At 35.3% G+C, this 21,695-nt stretch overlaps 1 protein-coding gene across 3 annotated transcripts in view; it reads left to right on the plus strand.

The window, feature by feature from the left end:
• Positions 1-21,695, plus strand: part of LOC139114683 (inactive phospholipase C-like protein 2) — a 140,797-nt gene that overhangs the window by 103,177 nt on the left and 15,925 nt on the right. For all 3 annotated transcript variants that reach the window (XM_070676552.1, XM_070676553.1, XM_070676554.1), the window contains 9 exons: positions 1,827-2,042; positions 9,446-9,491; positions 11,754-11,883; positions 13,608-13,726; positions 15,865-15,928; positions 16,606-16,699; positions 19,259-19,376; positions 20,394-20,479; positions 21,292-21,412. In XM_070676552.1, the coding sequence (XP_070532653.1) occupies positions 1,827-2,042; positions 9,446-9,491; positions 11,754-11,883; positions 13,608-13,726; positions 15,865-15,928; positions 16,606-16,699; positions 19,259-19,376; positions 20,394-20,479; positions 21,292-21,412 (994 nt within the window). The remainder of the gene's footprint in view (positions 1-1,826; positions 2,043-9,445; positions 9,492-11,753; positions 11,884-13,607; positions 13,727-15,864; positions 15,929-16,605; positions 16,700-19,258; positions 19,377-20,393; positions 20,480-21,291; positions 21,413-21,695) is intronic.

Below are 21,695 nucleotides of genomic sequence, written 5' to 3' on the forward strand. Positions count from 1 at the left end.
TGATGAATGAACGATGTACACTAGGTTTTCTCTCAACTGCGCGATTGCCCAAATTGCACATTTGGAGTCATTGTCTGCCTTGAAAAAGTCACTGACTGTGCAAAAATCGCGCACAGAACACAGCAAGCAAAGACGTCCACATACTGACATATGCAGGTGACCAAATTTAAGCGCATAGTACAGGGAACTATGTGTATCATTGATGGAAGTTGGGAAAATTCGAGCTTTAGCATTGTGTCTAGGCATGTGTATAGCAATGCAACACCATCGTTTGATCGGCGCATGGGGGATCGGTGCATATTTTCATGGATTTAAGCCCCCAAATTCGAACCGAATTGTATCCGAGAGAACATATACCGGTATGTCAAACCTGAGTCTGGGAAACTTGTAGGTGACAATTAGACAGAAGATAAACAGCAGCCGAGCACATCAAAAGCTGACAAATGTCATGTCGATGTTTATGCATATGTGCTGCATACGACATAGATGACACAACTGAACTGGGTGACGATTGTAATGATATTGAGGAAGTGCTTCATAGGAAGGCAAAATTCACATCAAAAGTGACTGCCCCTAAAATGTCAAGTCTGCCCCAGTCTGCCAATCAGAACACTTTTGTAAATTTTTTTGTCTCAGCAAATTTTGTAAGTTAAGAGAGGATTCACCAGTTAGGAGCATTAACTGTTGATGATTTCTTTCACTGTGTTTTGTTTTGCTTTGTTTGTTTGTTTTTGTCAACTGAAGTTCTTCTATTATTTCAATGAAGCGCCCACTACACATACTTAGCTAGTCACCAAAGCATCTCCCTTTTTAAAATGCTCTGTTATTGTTTACTTTTGAGTTGTAAGTCCAGAACAGAATTCACAAGTCGAGCATTGCAGTTTACACCTAGTGGTGTTGTGGTGTACTACAGACTGAGTGGGCAAGTTGAATACTGTATATCTCAACATGGTTTTGGGAATGAAACGAGAAGCTGTAGTTTACATTAAAAACAAACATAGTGAAAAAAATCATCAACTTAACGGGCAACTTCCTACAAATTCTTTTGATGCAAATATAACTGTAGTCACCTAAGTATTAAACATGCACACTCCATTCTGGTGATGTTGATTCCAATCTTGCTGTTTGTACCAGGGCATAAATCTTTACAATATAAAAATCTATTGCACTCACAGTACAACCATATGACTGAATGGTATCTCTCATGCTCACTTTCATTTTCACAAACATTGACATCCAGTGCAGGATTATCTTCCACACAGATTTGAAAGTCTACATGCACATACTGTACACCGTACACTACGGTAGTCCAGCATAAATGATACCCACAACCGATTAATCTGATAATGTTAATTTGAAAGATAAAAATCATCTATTTTTTTGCATTATTTTTAAAGTATGAGAAGTAACCATGTTAGAAATAATTCATATCGATCAACTACATTGATTGATCAACTTTAGAGACTGAAAGAGCTGCAAGTGAACATATCTTGAGCTCTGTTGACCGACAAAATCAGTAAAGACAGTAATAATGTAATATCTGGTATCTATCAGAACCATATGCTAGTCAACTCAAAACTGGTCTTTGTTTAACCTGCTCAACCAAGTATCCTGTTAGCATGTCCGAAATCATCTTTGATAACAATTGGTTCAGGCCGCATGATGGTGGAAGGATAAAGCATTGCCATGCTTCAACATTCATATACACAGGCTTATTGATTTGTATGAATTCTTTGTTCATTTTAAAAGTATATCAAAAGTAAATAAAAATCCCAGTAACTTTGCCCTTCAAACTCACTGACTTGCTCCTGTCTTTCTCTTTTCAGTTTCCATCGACCAGATCAAAGAAGTGCGTGTCGGCAAGAATACAGAGACGCTGAGGAACAAGGAAATTGCAGGGGAATTCTCCGAGGAATGTGCTTTCTCCATCATCTACGGCGACAATTACGACAGTCTAGACCTCGTGGCAAACACACCAGACGAAGCCAATATATGGACAACCGGACTGACCTGTCTTATAGGTGGCAATATCGGTAGCAAAGGTAAGAACACATCACATTCTCATGCAGTTACCAGGGTAACAGCCTTCAAGGAAGGAATCCTCCATCAGAGTAATTTGTTGTGTACATGTTTTTCTCAGCTTGTAGGTGTGCTTTCTGTCTGTGGATCTGTGGACATTAAACTCTTCATTATATTCAAGAACAACAGATCAGTGGTTTGTGGGCATGCATTGGATACATTATGTAAGAATGACTTTATCATCTTTTTCCAAACAAGGTGGTTTGATCAGACAAGTTAGTAAGTCAGAGAAAACGGAAAACATTTGCAAGTGCTTCAAAGGGCTTCATTTTGCAATCGAATTTACTTTGCAGTATAAAATGAAATTCAGAGCAACGCAAATGGTGTGTATCTACACATTGAGTTAATCCACCCGTGCCATCAGCAACTATTTCTAGTTTCAGTATAATTGTATTTTGGAAGTGCTGTGCTCAAGGATGGACTTGCACTCAGTCTCAGCAGCAAAGGTCCTGAATTTTGGTATTTTTTCAACGCTATTCAACTGTGTGGAGGAATTGCAGTCAAAATTGTAACAGCCTCACTTGGCTGTTGTACCACCTTTTATTAGAGCTGGTTATGTAGCCAGGAGGTTTTGATCACTGATTTCTTTGCAAAATGTGTAGATATCGTAGTTTGAACAGAACTGAAACATTTCTAAATTGATTGTGTCTGAATGGCAGAGTTGATTTTTGCTTGATAATGAGAGATGGGAAATTCTGCCAGTAGAATGCAATTCCAGTTTCTATTATCCTACAAGTGTGTTTTTGTAAAATCTTTTCAATATACAGTAAATTAAATATTTGTGAAAAAGAAATTCACGTCACGATTTTTCAGAATATTTTTCAGGTGCACATACAAACCTTGTTTGACTACAAAAGTATTGATCACTGGCATATAATATTATTAAACTTTGAAAAGCATAATTGTTTAATCTTGGTTTAATGAAGATATACATGTATAAAGAAGGATAAATGTGAAGTATAATTTAAAGATGAGTTTTAATGGATATTTAGCAGTTTGTATCATGCATTGTTTAGCAGCAATACACTGATCAGTTGTGTCTACTCATACCTAATAATATCTTTGTCTATAATTTGTGTTTTTTGGCTATTCACTTAGTTATATGTTTTTGATATGTATACTGTCATTTGATGAAATACAGTTGCTTTGCATGGTATTCTATGGATTGCATCTTTTGTTGTATTAGCCATTAATATACCTTTGTGACTTGATCCAAGGCGTAGTTTGTAGATACCTTACATTTTCTGCTTGTATTGTGTATAAGTGTGGCATACATTGTCAATGTGCTTGTATAATGTCTATATGCAGATTACATGCCTATTCAATGAGTTCCTTACAGTTCCAGACATACCAGTTGATAGTTCAAAATACCTCCAAGTTATTGATTTAAAATTTGTGAAGACTGCTTTGTTTGAATGAAATGACTTTCATTTTGGTTTTAAAATGTAAATAAACTGAATTTTAACAAAATATTGGTGTAGGAACAACCTCAGAAACCCAAAGTTATGTGAATTCACTTCATGCAAGTTGTGACGATGTCATAGATGAATGAATTTAATTCATGCAACACTACAGTTAATATCATGTTGAATTAACATTCATATTAAAAGACAAATTCAGCGTATAAGTGTTAGTTATTTGAATTACCTTACGAGGATTATTTAGTCTTTTTAAAATTCAATCATTTTTTGCTAATATAATAAAAGCAAGTTTAAGTGTCTAAAAGAAACAGGCACAACGTATTCAAATTTCTTTTACCATACAAATGTTGCTTGCAGCTGCACTCTGGACAGACTAGATTTTTTTCCAAGCTGCTAGACCTTGATTCTCTGTAAGAGACAGACTCTAAAATGTTCCTCTCATTTGCTAAACTTGCCTTTTTCATTCGAAATCTTGCTACTATTGTTACCTCTTGATTGACATCATATGTGGCTATCCACTCATTTAGCCGGCCATTATGGCCCTGCATACAAATTGGATGAGCACTGAGATTGTCATTCTAAAGGTTATTATTTATCAACAGTTTGCCAGGCATGCTCCCTGCATAAGATATGACGTCATTTGAATTTGCTTAGTCTCTGTGGCATTAAATCAAATCTTTTCAAAACACTTATGTATACATTTGGGATTTTTTTTGTATACCTGTGGTTTTCGTGATCATTTCTCACAAACCTTTGTAAGTGTTCTGGAAAATTGAACAAAACCATCTCTTTTATCCGCAACAAGGTGATACACCTGAGGGATAAGTTCTGGATCCCAGGATTGTGTTATGTGTGTACTTCTCTTTTAAGAGAATTAGTTTTCAGTCATTGATGTCCCAATAGTTTTTATGTTGCCCAATGGTCTGCATTTTATGTGTGCATTGAAACAAATGAGGCAACCAGATTATGGCTTGGAAATATGCACGTTTCTGAGATTGGGTCGTGGATGTACGTCTTCAGCTTGACTGTCTTCTTACGTGTAGGTCTATTGATTATGCAAACTGAAATTTTCTGTTTGTTTTACACATAACACACTTCAATTGTTAATAAATGTTTTTTTTTGGAAAATACAATGCCAATAGTCCTATCAGTGTGCACTGCTGACACAAGAGAATTTTACAAATTGTGCATGGTGATATGTGATAGGGCTGACACAACAAATTTCCAGAAATTCCTAAATGACCCAAGAATTTTTGAGTCTTAGGACACACTGGGTCACATCCCCAGTGTTTGTCATTCAGAGAGCCTCCGAATTATCCATGAGTGCTACCCAGCCTCTGAATGGATACATTTGGAAAAAATCTGACTTGGGTCTACTTTTCCCTCAGATGAAGCTTCTTTCACAGAACAAAATCTGCCTCCCAGGAACCTATACACACACTCAGTATGTCCACTTTGTATTCGCAATTCACTACACAGGTTTTTGAATATTTTATGAGGCATATACATCTTATCATCAATATTTCTGCTTGAACTTTACATGCTGAAAAAAGACCTGTACTTCATTGTCAGTAAGTTATTTTTCTTGAATGAATCGCCTTACAGCTTCACATTCTTTTCAAATGCTTTCATAGGCTTCTTGCAAATTTTTCACCCGATAGCTAGCACAACCTGAATGCAGGTCATCGACCAACAAAATTAAAAGGCATTTCACTATTGTAGCAGTCAAAGTAATACAAATATTAAAAATATTTCAATGTAATGAGTCTGCCACTGAATATTAAACTAGTCTCTCCCTGATGCCTGTGACAGTGCAGTCAAAACATTTTTTAAAGCTCTGTTAGTTCTATGTTTTGGAAGATATATGTATTTCCTTGTATTTTTGTTCTGTATGTGAAATACAGCATTGTCTTTGCATTTGCATTTTGTTTACCGTTATACAAAAAAAAGCTGATAATATCGAAAGTTTCAGTTACTCTCCAGTAAAATATTTGAAACTACTCACAGTTTGTTGTTTCTTATTCTATAATATATTGAGCCTCTTTATTACAATTTCTGTTTATTTTTATGCCTTTGATTATATTTTATGGATACTGAAGCAAAACAAGAAATGGCATTTAGGTTTAGAAAAGGCATGCCCCGTTGTAGTTTGTTTTCTTTAACTGAAACCAAATGGAATATGTATGATATATTTCATCCATACAATCTGTCAGAAATTTATCAGAAAATCCCACTTCCATTCCAACATTGACCTTGACATGACCTCTGCCCAAACCCAATAAAACAGAGATTGTAATATGCTGACAGAAGGCGCACCTCTAAGGATCAAGGCGTAGATAATCAGCAAGGAGAGATTACAAGATTATTGCATTGATTAACATGAAATTGTGATGGAAAATGACATGATACCACATGAAAGCCAATATACTGGAAGGGAAATCTCTTTCAATGATACATATATGCAATGCATGTTGCTATGGACAACGCGAGCAGTGACATGTTATTTTACTAGATATTTCTTTGTAAAAAGGTAATGTTATTTATCGTCATGGACAGTACAATTTTGAAAGTGAGCCAGGTTGTCATGGTTAAATCTACCCAGTAAGTGGTGAAACTTTAGTCAGGCTATAATATATTGACTGAGTGTAGCTACAGTAGCTGATCATTGTGTCAGACTGGAGACTGGGTTTGATAAAACCCTACATGTTTAAATGAGACATTTTCTTGAAGTGCTTTATATCACTATGAAAAGCCTTTGCGAAAGATGAATTTGTTATGTTTGTTTGATCTGCACATATGACGTATCACTTCACCTCAGATTTATTATTATCCTTTCACCAATCTTCACCACTCCCATTCTGTTTCTGCGTCACATTCCCAACTAAAGCCATCTTCTTCTTGATTTTGTCATTTTCCTGACACTCTCCAAGGCTTCCTGATCTTACAATCCGGTTATTTGTCGTTGGTATGAATCCAACGCTTCTGATTGAACTTTTTGTAATTGCTGATTACATCCATTGAATTCCGTACTGCTCCTTTAATTATTCCCAAGAAAAATTTGCAACTTTCTTACAGCAAAATACTTAAGTTTGAATGTCAAACACCATTAAATATGCCAGGATATCAGACCGTAGGGGAGGTCTTGAATTATTGTCCATTACAAGTACACTCTGTTTACTGTCCATTTCTAGTTTCCACCAGTCATTCTGTGGTACATTTTCTGTGTTGTGTGTGCAACTCAAATTTTTACAGTTCTTCCTATTTTCTTGTAATGCTGACATGTCAGATTTGAAATTCATCAGTCTTGTCCTCTGGGATTTTGCTTCCATGTAATCTTGTAGAGAATATGACAAATAGGCTAATTAATAATACATGAAGCTGTCAGTATTCACAAATAACATGGATGATAATTTTCCCTCTTGTGATCAGATTCTGTCCCTGTGGAATGAATCATGAAATCTCTGTCAGAAGAAATTCAATCGTACCACACAATTCACAAGAAATTCAATTGTACCTGGAAGTTTATTAAGTATTGAACATTCTAGGTGAAAATTTTTAGTGACTTACATGTACATTGTGTCATAAGGAGAATCTTTGATGCATATTCTGTCTTATACGAAACTTGAATAAACGTCAATGAACATTTTATAAGTGATCAACCGTAGTCCAACAGTCGTCGTCAAATCAAGTTGTTGATATGGAACCTGAGTTTGTAGTTGTGTATTATAAGGATGCACTCTTGGTAAGAATGCAATCCAGCTTGAGACAGTATGACAGGTGACTTTGGAAAGTTCACTTGAAATAGAATCATGCTGTGTAAAGTCATGGTATTTAGTTTTAATGCATTTAGAACAGGTGCATTAGTCAAGCTACCTTGGAAAGCTTCCACTATGCCCTCAGTACTTGCCCCCATATCAAAAGCCGACGTTTTAACCTCATTTGACCATAGTAATGTCGTTAAAAATAAATGACTTTAACTCTAAACTGCCTGGATCAAGTTATGCTTATTAATATTCATTTCCCCTCTGGATCAAGTTACAAGATGTTTTGCGTTAAAAATGCAAAAGTTGTATGAAATATTTAAAAATTTATGAAAACAGCGATCGAGATGTACAATAATAGACCTTTCAGTCTGTGACGGATGTAGCTAATCTACTTATCCATCATTATGCTGACATTGATTACAGTTTAAGTATACTTAGCAATAATCCTTTCTGTTTTACAAATTGGAAAAAAAGGGGGAAAACAGCTCTGCATTACAATGCTTAGGTTTATTCCTACTTTCAGTAAAAGTTCAAACCATGATTTTTTCAGAAAATTTGCTGAGGAAACTTGATCTGTCAGTGAACTAATGCTGTGATAATTGATAAAATGTATGCACGTACAATGAAAATTTTGATCACCTGTCTAGGGTTGGTATTTCAGCATTAGATGTTGTGGGAATAGAATAGAATAGAGCAATATGGAGCTTCGGGAGATACACGAGAGTGTCACCATTGATTTGATGGTGATGAATCAGTTTTTAATTATCGACACTAAGTGATCAAAACTTGAGTGGTTGCAGATTTGCTTGTGATAATACAGCGCATGGTAACAATCAGGGATGTCAGAAACACTCATGCTACAAATTTTCTATAGACACATAACAAGATGTACCGTATTTGATTTTCTCAATGTAGTAGACAGACACCTCTAAAAAGAAGTTTAAGTTTTACTCATACTTTCCTGTAGGAAACTTTCTTTTCTTTTCATCAAGATGAAAATTTAAGGATTATGAAATGCAAATTCATTGATTCGAGAAGTGTACTAATTCTTGAAATCCAAGATGAATGCCACACCTGTGTCACAGGAAAAAAGCTCAATATTTGATTTTGACAAAATTAAAGCCGTGAAAACTTATGTTATACCGTATTACAGATTTGAAAACAAGTACACACACAAGCTGTGCACTGGCAAACAATGGTATAAGATTGTGTGAGTCTGAAAATCTGTGCCCTGGTTACATTTTTGCTGTAAATCAAATAGTACGTGTATCATTGAAATCAATGAGAACTCTCATTTTTCATGGATTTTTTCCAGTTGTCAAGTTAATATGGCCCAGCATCAGGGTCACCATAAACATTTTATTTACAATGCGGTTTTGATGATTTTACTCAATTTTGGTAAATTATCACGGAGAAGATGAACTTTCTGACAAGACCATTTTTAGCAGTATCAGCTTTGAGATTCCCCGTAGATGTACTATCATGTCTGTCAAAAACAGCTGTTCTGAAGGAGATAAATTCACATAACCTAAACAGGGGCTTATCTTTCATAGCTTCTTCAGGACCATTTGTACTGTACAATCTGCACATCAAGGAAAGCCTGTCACCATGGCAACATCAAGATATCTTGAGAGATACTATTGTAATTAGATGTTATCTCTCTTTTGTTTCTGTCCTGACAAGTTCACATGAATGCATGATTGGCATACTGTATGTATGGGCATTAATCAGCTATAGTTATGTTAGCAAATTATAGTGACATTGATATTTGACATTGACATTGGCAACAACATTGCAAATAACACTTTCAGTCCAGTAGCATCACTAATGACATTTGCAAACTTTGTTGGAGGGACCTTAAAAAATTGCAAGATGCAGATTTCAGTCTGATGCTGTTGATAACGGGACCCGCAGGTACATATGGCTGGCAATATAGTGCCAGACATTATTTCTTCTTCCTAAGGGTTCTTATAGTGTCTGACAATGTTTCTTTTACCTAAGGGTGCCAATATCACCCGCCAATATTTCTTATACCTAAGGGTGCTTTTTAACACAGAACACACTGCAGAACTTCTCCACTGATGAACCTAACTTCATAATCATTGAAAACAAGCTTCTAGTTTTTAGAATTGCTTCTGACATTTCTTTTTCTCTCTGTTTTTTTTTCTTTCTTTTTTCCAGCTTCAGATTCGTTGGAATCCAAGCAAGAACATGACATGAGGGACAGGTATCCTTATAGCTTTGGCAGTGTACACACTGGTGGCACCACTATGTCTGTGCAATTAAATCTCCATCAATTCTCGATAAGCTGTTGCTTGCCCTGAATCGAAAAAAAGGTTTTATTTTTTGCCAGCAAAATCAGATAAAAAATATTAATAACCTCTTAAAGTCTGAGAAATGAAGATGAAATGTTTTCAATCAGTGATAAAAAAAAATTTAACTATGATGTGCTATTGATGTGAAACAGATTTTTTTTGAGTCCATTATTTAAGAGGAGCAAGATTATGTGAGAATGTCATTGAAGCATTAAAAGCATGGTGGAATTGCTATTTAATGGGTTTCCCCTGGTTTTCCTGATATTGTAGTATAAATGTATTTACTTCCATGGAAACTGGACATGTTTTATTGGGAATGGAGTTCAGAGAGGTCTCTCGGTTTTCAAACGCTGGTCCCCTGTGGAAATGATCAGCATGGTAACCAATGGGACTGCTTCTTTTGACCAATCTCGCCGCTCCAATTCTGACTCTTAATTAAATTGAGTTGTAGCTCTCAGCTCAGTTTTCTCTAGTTTGTCTTTATATTAATTGCTGCAGGATAGTCATTGTCTCATCGACTTAGCCTGAAGTGAAGTTAGTCTGTCTCCACCAAATGTGAATTCACTCAGGTCTAATTCACCTGAATAAAAGGTGGCATATAACATCTGTAGCTTGACATGGTCTGTAGCGAATTTCCCCCAGCTTTCATCACATTATCCTTGCACAAAAAGTCTCACGACTTGAATTTAGCATGGATTTTTCCTCTGCATGCATCTGAATATTTCCCAAACCTATCAAAATTACTGGTGAACAAGTACAAATACTGGAAAATGTGTTTCATTTATCAGTATTTCACCCGAATTTAAACAACAACAATTGTTATCTTATTTTTATCCAAGTTTATTGTTGCAAATGAATTTTTATTCAATTGCCCAACATCTCGATGACAATTTCCCAATCCTTCATGGTACTTAGCACTGTTGGTTCAGGGAAGATCGCCAGGATGGTTGATAGTCCTCAAATGAAAATGATGATGGTTGTTTATTGGACCCAAAATTCATGTTACCTGAACTATGACAAGGTAGGGTATTTTACAAGCGGCCCCCTAAAATTATTTGAAAATACATTGAAAAGTTACAGAGTTTAATTGTTCTATCTTTAAGCATGAATTAAAGTTATGTTCTTTCGATGCCTTATTCAACACGTTGCAAAATACCAATTTAACAATTCAAAACGTACGTGGTCCTAAAAACAGTAAGCCTGTTTCTTTAGAATCAGTGTCAGCCCAATTGAAACTTAGCCAGAGCTGCCAACGATGTCAGTTAGAATCTTGCATTGAACACTCAGAATTTTCCTATTTGGCACTGTACAACCTGCTAAGTATGGTCAAGAGAAATCATGGTCTCCAATAAGATCAGTGTAAAGAGTTCTCCTGTAGCTCAAGGAGAAATCTACCGATACTATCATAGACATGAAGTCCTTTCAATAGGTGCCAAAGTGTTGAAAAGTCACTGCCTTGAACTTGAAAAAATTCAGTCAACGTGCTCATTCTGTCAAAGTGTGTTTTGAGAACTTGATTTACCTTGCCTCATAGCAAGGATATTGCCTTGAGACATGACACAATTCAAGTCAAGGCAGAGACATGACACAAATTCAAGTCAAGGCAAAGACATGACACAAATTCAAGTCAAGGCAATTTTAATGAGATCCTGTGGGAATCAAATTGGGTAACCTTGTTTTTGATAAACTTTTAAAATATGATGTCAAAATGGTAAGACTGAGGAATTCTGGGTCCAAGCTAAAATGTTGGATTTGTTTTATATCTTCACTGATAAGGGCTCCCTCAGACAAGCACTAAAAGTGGTTCATATCAGGTCTACTACAGTGCCAGTATATCAGGAGATCGAAAAAGGTTTATCCATGTAGTTATCTTTCAAATGCAGCAGTAACATATGAAGCTACGCTATGTAACCAATCATCAGCAACAATAAAGCATACATCAAGTTCTGAAAATCCTGTACAAGCAGCAACCATTTGCAGACCTCTTTATAGCTTTCCACGTTTAAGTAAATGTCAACATTCATCCGATTCTTCACCAGACAACATTTTTGTACATTTGCATATTTTATCAATTAGACAGGTCTCTCAGTTTGTGTTAGTATGCAACGTGACATTTTATCCAAATGACAATGTCATATGATTTATGATTTAGCCTTAACACTATTGTTACCTAGATGGTTGAAGCAGGTATTTGGTGAGGCTGACAACGAGAGTACGGGACAACTCGACGAATTTGAAGTAATACGACTCATGAAAGAACTTAACACTGGTGTCACGACTTGTAGAATTAAACAAAAATTCAAGGTGAGTGGTAATGTTGTAGTCTCAGTGCTAGGTCAAAGTGAACTCCAGTGTTATTTTAACCCTTTGAGTGCCAGTCTATTTTTGTCCCCTTTATAAAATAAACCCCACTCAATTTTTCTCAGATTTTTGCCAAAATTTTGAAAAAGAACATGAAATGTGACATCTATTTGGTCCAAAATTATCAAAAAATTACAAAAAATTATTAAAAATTGGTAAAATTTTGCACTAAAAATTTGGTGGGAGAAAATTACAGCGCTCAAAGGGTTAAAGGCCTATAGCTTGCAGAGCAGGCAAAATTGAAATTCAGAATGTCATATCAAAAGATATAGACCTTTATTCTAAAAGAGGAATTTTCGCTGTCTTCTGAAGAGGATTTCATCTCATGATGGTATGTGTGATTATCAAGAGAGTTTATTCTTCACCGTTACCACGCAGATTTTGAGATTGAAGAAATGATGCTGGGATTATCGCCCAATATAATCTGTTCCAATATCATATAGCATCTCATGTCATCTCAGGTGTATCAAAAACTCCGGATGTAGTCAGACGTCGGATGTAGCTAAGATGACAGGAATGATATTGGGTGAAATCTGATGTATCACATTAACCTTGCCCACTGTACAATCAAAATGAGAAAATGGTCAGGGATTACAGGTTGTTATTCCACCATCCATATTAGTGTTCATCCACTTGTAATCTCCCTTTGCTTTGAACCTCTTTGAATTTTTATGCTAGCATTAACACAGGCAAACAGAAATGGCCATTTTTTTGGTTTATATGATAATAAAAAAGAAAGTTATCAGCAGGAAGAACAAGCGAAAAACTGTTGGTGTTCAGTGCAAATATCAGACGTGTGAAATACAACTACTTACATTTTTACCATAAACGTCACTAGAACTTGTACCAGCATACCCTACTTAAAAAATGATCATTATGCTTAAGGTACCCTAAGATAATAAATAATAAGATTATTAACAAAATATTGGGTTTATATCCAAGTATCGAAATATTGTCCAAGATGCACAGCGTCAAGGACATTACCAAAGAGTACCATGTACAAGGACATAAATCCTGGTATTTTGCAAATAATTTTATCATTATTCACGTTTTCCAATTAAATTTTACATGAAAAGTCAAAAGGGTAGCGTTTTCAAAATGTCCTATCATACACTGCATCACGCAATCGCATGCAGACTTGGAAAGCATTCAGCGCGTCCACTAAGCATAGAGAATGAAAACTCTATGCCTGTGATGCAGTGCATGCATGCATGGAAATTGTACATCAGGATTATTTCACATAAATTCAAAGGTTTTTGATTGGCCATCACTGTTCTGTGATTTGATGTTAGTTAGATTATATTACTTGAAAAAATAGCAAATTGTGTCTATGTAAAACTGTTGGAAGTCGAAAGGTCAAATAGTGTCCAATAACACCTAAAGTTATTGGACTCCACATCAAGATAATTGTTCTCCGTGTCCATTGAAACTTACCGCGTGATGAAAGGCCATAGATTACAGACGTAGGTGTATAATGATGATGATTGGGACGATGCACACTGTATTCTGTATTACAAGGAATCTACAACCACATAGCTGATCACGTAGCCCATAAATACAGCTATACCTTTCATTTACAGAAACTTACAAAGATTACAAAATTGCATTCTTTATCATGAAGCAAGTCACTGTTTTTTAAACTGTATCATCTCATGTTTCGTTTTCAGGAAGTTGTACTCAATAAAGCCAAAGATGGAACGGCAAGACCAACTTTAACATTTGCTGAATTTTTAGAATTGTTTAAGGAAATTTCAACTCGGCCTGAAATTTACTTTTTATTAGTTAGGTAAGTGCATTACAACCTCTTAATAATTACGTAAAAGTGGGAAAAAGAATCCGCTTGCTTGGATGAGACTTTGTGGTAATGTGCTGGTACTATGAATGCAGTAAAGATTTCATGTAGCGCCCTCTAGTGTTGAAATACATTGTGTCATTGCCATATTTTTATGATTCTTGAAAGTTAAATGGGATCTTAAAGCATCTTTTGCTAACCTTGCATCCTATGTTTGGTTTAGTTGTACTTATGGAATACATTGGTGACTCCTGCCATGCGTGTCTCATTTCTCTCTATGAATAAATAGGTCAGAGTGTCTCGCATTGAACAGTATACCACATGTCCGGTATACTGATCAATGGAAAATTTGTACTATGAATCACTCACTTCTCCACATTTCACCAAATTTTTGTAGCTGTATGATAATTTAATTCAATGTGTTTATATTTCTCCACTATTTGAACTAACTGGTTTATACAGATGTTTTTGAATTGCTTTCATTGGTGTCTAAACCCTACAACATTAAGAAGGTTTTCAGTTATTTTTTGTTTCAAATAAAAAAATTTCTATTTGGATCTATCAGCTTTAGTCAAGACTCTTCTGTCTACCACTGTAAGATTTCATAGTATTGTAAGATCCCTGAAAGTGTGTACTGCCATCAGCTTTTTATGGAATGCCCTCCATGAAATGAGTCAGTGTTTTGAGAAAATGGAACGATTATGCATGCGGGATTCCAATTGAAATCTGATTTATGATTGAATACTCTACCATTATGCTGGTACTGATTTACTGATTGATTTGATTGTGAATGTCAAAGAGAGTGGATTTCCACCAAAGATATTCAACTTTTGCCTTTCCTCTGATCATGCTCACTTAGCCTAGAACCTGTAGGTTTCAGAGGCAGCGTAGCGTACACCGAAGCCACGGAGAGTTTTTTTTGTATTTAAATTGTTTTATTGGTAACATTTTCTTTAGTAACATGAACTTAAATGAAAATGAAGTACAGTGCTTAGTTATCTACAATTTTGTGTAAAATTGAAATCCATTTGTTGCAATGTCTCTCTAATTTGTCTTTTTCCAGAGCTATTTCGTACTCTAGTTGGTAGTTGAATTTCACTTGCAACATAAAAGCTGCAAAGTGTGGTTTACTCTGTTTCATTTTCATGGCATAGATGTGTCTTTTGGCTAACAGTAGCAAGTGATTATGAATGTCAGAGTAACCGTCAACACCAAAGAGCACTTCATTTAAGTTATGTCTCGTGAACAAACTGAGAGATGCCTCGAAAAATGTGTGAAACTCGTTCCAGAAGGTCTCAGTGAATTTACAGGTGTAGAAAAGATGATCTAGTGTCTCGTTGCTATTTTGGCAGAATGAACAGAGCGGTGATTGGTCCATGCCTCTTCTTGATAGATCGTAGTTTGTGTATAGAATATGATGAAGAAGTTTGAACTGGACTTCACGTGTTTTTGTGTCTATGGCTACCTTAAATGGTAGGCTATATATGGGAGACCATGGTCCAGTAAAGTCATATTCTCTTTCATAATATCGTTCATTAATTGGACTTACTTCCTCTTTACTGTAAATGGCGTTTCTGATGCTCTCCCCGGTAACTTTGTGGGAGGGTCGAAAGTTACAATTGAAAAACACATATTCATATTCATAGTTTCTAGAATAGTTCTCACTGTGATTGTCACAACAGAAAAATAATACATGCTTACAAAATCTTGTAATTTTATTTCGAAGATGTTGTTGTCACCATTTACAATATAGCTGTTCATAGGCATTCTGAATCGTGCCAGTGATTTTAGTTCTGTACACATACCGGTACGTACACAAACTACCAGTACATGCCACACATGTATATATTCACTACCAGATTATCATCACTTTCAATGTATGTTCAGGAGAACACGGAATACATAGCTGTCAGGCAGTAATCCCGTCCTGAAACCTATATTTCCAAAATCCTCCAGAGTGCGAGTTTTAACAGCAACGCCTAACAGTCTTTGAGGTGAAGTGGACAAATGACTTAATGGAGTTTGAACAATGTACATCTGTACAATCAATCACATAAAAAGCATTTGCTGACATTAAATTGTGAGGATTTTTCTGCTTCTGTTTAATGTATGGTGTATGCCTATCTTCATAGGTATGCAAGCTATGAGTTTTTAACCACGGATGATTTGCAGATTTTTGTGGAAGCAGAACAAGGTGTAAGTATTTCTTTCAATAAGTTTTTGCATCCACATTAGTTTTTACATCCACGTTCAGAGCAACTTTCCTCAGTGTTTGTATTTGTCACAACTGAGTTCACCAGCAATAATAAAATAAACTACGACAAAAATATTATAGTTACCTTAAGGTCCCTGAGTTCCATGGTTCTTTGTATGATACTATGACACAAATATAATTGGCATTTTTATAACCCAATCTGACCTTACAGCTTGTTATTTTCGTTGGTATGAGTCCACTAGTTAGATTGAATATCCCATAATATTTACTATAAAACAAACAGGAGGTACACAAGTCATGAGATCTGTTTTGTTGTAAAATTGACCATTGTAAAATTGACTTTAACATTATGTAATGGATTATAAAAATTAGTACCAAGGAAATGTCATAGTACTTTAATATATTGTATATCTCTATGGTATGTGAAGTTAAGTTCAAAAAATTTATGTGCCAATACTTTAGTATTTATTAATATTATTTAATTGATTAATTAATTAAGTAATTAATTAATTTATTTATTTATTTAATATTTATTTATTTGAATCAGTCTGCAGGTCCATTTTGTTGGTATACAAACCAGTTAAATAATTATCATAAGGATTTTTTTGTCATTAGGTTTTAACCACAAAATGCAAACCATCCTGTTTTCCTTTCATAGATGACTGGTGTCACCAAAGAAAAGTGTCTTGAAATCATCAACAGATATGAACCTTCAGATGAAGGCAAGGTCAAAGGTCAACTGGGAATTGATGGTAAGTTGCCATGACAATTATTCAGGAGAGTGTCATTCAAAGAGACAGTGGTGAATTTTGGTAATATTCTGCTCGTAAAATCACATTGGAGTATATCACATCATGTACAATCTTCTGATTGACAATTGAATCTTGCAAATTACTGAAACTCAATCGTCTGAGAAAAAATGGACGGCACACTCATGCAGTCTGTGCTGAGAAGTTTAATACTCTGCGGTTTGATATGATTTTGGGAGTAGAACAAGAAACTGCATTGTACTGTACAGACTTGGAAAAACATACTAGGAAATGCACCAGAAGTTACAGCTATGGAGTTTTGAGAGAATTTACTTTGAAGTTTTGAACAAAAAACACTTTTTCAGAGTAACATACTGATGTTGCTATAGGGATATGAATGAAACCTATTCAGTCACGGAATGTACACTCTGCAAGAGGCTGAGTCTGTAGATTTTGAACATTTTTTCCAGTAAGCAAGTTTAGAGTATCCTTTGTGTTCATGCCCTATGATGCATTGCCATGTTTTTGTCTTTTCTTCATAAACAACGGATGTTTTGTTCCTGTCCTGTGATCAGTTGCTAAGCTAGCATAGCAATATTTATTCCTGTATGTCAATAGTTTAACAATAACATTTTGTTCAGGACAATATTAACTCAGTTTCTACATTTCAGAGCTTCATCTTTGTCCATATATTTGCATTTTTTAAAACCCTTTGTGTTCATCACTGGTAACCAAGGCTACTACTATATGCTGCCATTATTGCTGAAAAAAGGTTTTAAATCAGAATTTTTGCAAGATGTGGCAGTTTACCGGTATTATATTACATTATTAAAGAGAATATATAATAGCTGTAACTTCTGATAATATTTTCATTATCTTCGTTCAAGCAAACCTCTATATATCCTACGTAGACTACATACAAATTGGCAACAATTCAGTAGTTAGCAATCAAATTAGAAATAACACTTATTCAGGTTGTAATGACAAGTTGAACAGTGGCCATTTTGGCTTGATTTGGGAGTGGGACAAGATTTTATATACACACTGAATAAAAACTGGAGGTTTAATGGTATTCAAAGTTTCTTTACTGTTGCATAACTATTGTTGGCCTATATGATTTTCTTCAGGCAAATTAACAACATCATTTTGGTGTGGAACAAACAGAATTCTTTTACTCCCATCTGCTATTTGTACAGTTACTGTTTTAGGCTCTTTGGATTAGCTTTCTCATGTCAGCTGCATGCTATTACATCTGTATGTACAGAATTGTATCCATACGAACCACACTGTGTCGTTTGTATGGGTTATCTACTGGTGTGTTCCTTAACCGCAAAAAAGGCAAAGTTTTAAACCACTGTATTTACCAGCCACATACTGTGCTGATGCATCATGGGTAGACGTTTCAGGGGAAAACAAGAAAAGATGACATTTTCTAGTGTGTGGGTGTAATTTGCAGACATTACTAGTTACTCTGTCTGAAAGTCAGGCAGAGCTCACCTAGGGCTATGCAGAAATGCGGGCAAGGTTTTAGTCTATGTTAGCAATATCAATTTTCAAACCGTGTAATGACCAGATGTCGATAGCGGTACTATGTCTGCCCAGGGTACTAACAGTAACGTGTATAATTACTGCTCAAGGGGGGAAAGTGGTACAATTATGCCGACTTTCACTTGAATTGCATAAAAACAGCCTCAAGTTACAAATACAGCATATTACTGAGTGGGCACTTCCATGCTAATTTGGTACTTCAGTGCAGATCAAAGCATCTACAACATTTTTCTGTTGTTATTTAACGGTAATGAAAGGCGCATAATAGCTCTTGGGACAGAAAAAGGCCCATCAGAGGAAAACTTTTTAAATGTTAAGAAGTATTTTTGTCCTGTTTCAGATGCAAGTACTGGTGTGTGTTCCCAGTATTAATTTGAGAAAAACTGACTCAGTACATAGTATACACAAACTACTGACTCAGATTTCAGTTCAACAGTGTTCCCCTTTTACAAACTTTCTCCTCACATACCTTGAATGTCATTTATTATCCAATCATTGCCAATCTGCTGTGAAAAATAACTGTTTATCTTGTATTTGCAAAGCAAATAAACCATTGAAGGCACAAATTGTTATTTTTTCACACTGCTAAGGTTATCTTTTTTCACTTTGAGAGTTCAGTTGTTTTATCTGTGGTGTAGTCTTCTGCTGTGTGATGTCTTTTTCTTGCTCAGTAGAATTGCAAATGACAATTCAAATGGAATTCAAAATTTAAACAAATGTTTTCATGTACTTGGAACAACAAGCCAAAATAAGACAAAGACGATAAATTTTGTATTATCATGCTGTTATTTATTGGCTTATTTAGTCAATTTAAATTTAAATCTGATAAAATTACCTGGTTGAGCTCCTCTTTGCTGTGAGTTCATCTGGCAGAAGTTCACGATTGAGAATAAGTTGACCATCCAAACGACCAAGATCATCCTAGGGCAAAGTCTGCTATGACCTTTGCATTTTGACTTTTCTCTATCGACATTTGACCTCTAGTTTTCTTTTTCCCTTTTTACTGATTGACAGGTTTTACCAAGTATTTAATGTCTGCAGAATGTGACATATTTGATCCAACTCACATGACAGTATGCCAGGACATGACGCAGCCTATTTCTCATTATTTTATTGCCTCTTCACACAACACGTAAGTGATAATTCATATGCTTTAACTATAAAATACATAATTATCTAAAGCATTTTAGGCCATGTTTTCCTCATAATGTTGTGATCGAATTTTCTAAGAATGTCGTTCACCCCATACAAATAAATAAATAAATGAACAAAAAAACCAGATAAATAAACATATAAATTATTTTGCTAAAAACAAACGTACACCCCTTTTAATTTTATGCCATGTCAAAACCTGTACCTCTGTAGACATAAGAAAGCATTGACTATTATCATTCTGAAATTCTACACAGTTGTGTCTTTTTATATCATTTGAAATTTTTTTGTGACTAATGCCAGTAAATCAGACCAATTTTGCATACCTCGCTGTATCTTGGTATTATTATTTCATTTACGTTAGCTGCACACGCATAGTAGAGAAACAAATTTATCATCTCTGAATATCATGACAGCTAGCAGTGTTCACAAAGGCAATAGTGTATATCATAGATGGTCACCAGAAAACTACATTTCAAATGTTTTAGTTTGCTCCATATATGAATCACAATGTTTGAAAGCATACTATTGGTAGCACTTAAAGAAAAATAAGGCAATCCTCATTGTTATAGAAATAGTTCTAGTTTAAAGTCTATATGTGTAAAATGCACTGTATTGTTTGTATTTGAATCCTAGTCCGGACCAGAATACACTTGCAACAATAACAGTTACAATGCAGTCTACACATGTACGGGCTGAGTTGACAAGCTGAATACTTGTATATCAACAAGCTTTAGGAAGTAGAACAGAAATTGTAGTTGACATGAAAAACAAAAAATATTGCAAAAAAAATCATCAAACATTATAGCTACTTGTGCTTAAAGGCTGTATTGCATGATAAATAAATACAAATGTACCCCTAAGATAACGTTGAATTGTACTACAACTTAACATGGGCCCAGTGTTTGTCAGTCCTATTTGGGACCCAAATATCCATTTTGCTGGAAGAATCACCCAGAACATGGCACTTTATACATCCATCACTCTGCTATCATAGGTACTTGATGGAAGACCAATTGAAGGGACCATCCAATGTGGAGGGTTACATCCGAGCACTACAAAGAGGCTGTCGATGGCTTGAATGTAAGCACAACATTTCTCTTCTTTGGCTGATTGCCTGTGCATGCTTCTTGTACTTGAGTGCGCTACCTAAAGCGGCAATATGTAATTAGGTTAGAGTATAAGCTTAGCTTGACCTATCGTAATGTTTTTACGTCATTGTAGGAGTCTGAGGAACAGATATCTCTGGCTTTGACAGCTGTGTTTTGCTCTGAACTTAATATTCCAAAATTCATCAATAATATGGAGTGTTTTAATTTCCAAAGTAAATTTACCAAAGTACTGTAACTGAAAGAAAAATGCCAGTGGTTTATCTGGGTTTATGCATCAACTGGAGTGAGATTTGTAAAGTCTTTACAAACATGCAAACATCAAGAAGACAAATGATGGGCTGTGTCCAATAGTGCTCTGTATTTGCTGAAATCTACACCTTGATTCTGCTTAAGTTATGGAATTACAGTGGATATAGAAGATAGAGAGGTATTTTATACCAAATTCTCTAGAGACTGACAAAGTGATGAAGGTTCAAACAGGAAAGAACTAGACAGACATCAGACAGCTTTGGAAAAAATTCTAAGAAGCGTCAGACATGCCTAATTATGAATCTACAGTATATCATACATTTAGCTGATGTGGATTTTAACCACAACTGTAAACGGTTGTATTTCATATTTTTTATTTAATCAAGAAACTGTCTTGCGCAGGCAAATTGTTACGACATTCTATGAACAACCCAATCAGTTTTAATTTCATAGTTGTCATATTTTGTGATGGCAAGACTTAGTTAAATTAATTTTTTTGATGATTTATGGCTTACCATATTGATTTTTTGACAGTGGACTGCTGGGATGGTGCTGAGAGCGAACCCATAATTTACCACGGACACACCTTGACATCCAAGATAACATTCAAGTCCGCTGTAGAAGCCATCAATGAACATGCATTTACTGCTTCACAGTAAGGGCTCTTCAACTTTTCATGTTGCTATGAAAATGTGGTCAGAAGATTCCTGATTATTGCAGAATTTGCTGCTTTCAAAATTATCAAGAATTTGAAGGAATGAATATCAGAAATATTTATTCTGGTACATGGTATGACATATAATAATACAATATACTCAGTGGTACTTTCATGCAATGCTTGTTCACACTTGATTTCATATATAGTTAATTTATCACAGTTGATTATACATTGATTTCCACTAGGAATTACCTTGTTGCATATTTACAAACTTATATCA

The sequence above is a fragment of the Ptychodera flava genome, chromosome 16 (assembly GCF_041260155.1).
Source record: "Ptychodera flava strain L36383 chromosome 16, AS_Pfla_20210202, whole genome shotgun sequence".
Lineage (NCBI taxonomy): Eukaryota > Metazoa > Hemichordata > Enteropneusta > Ptychoderidae > Ptychodera > Ptychodera flava.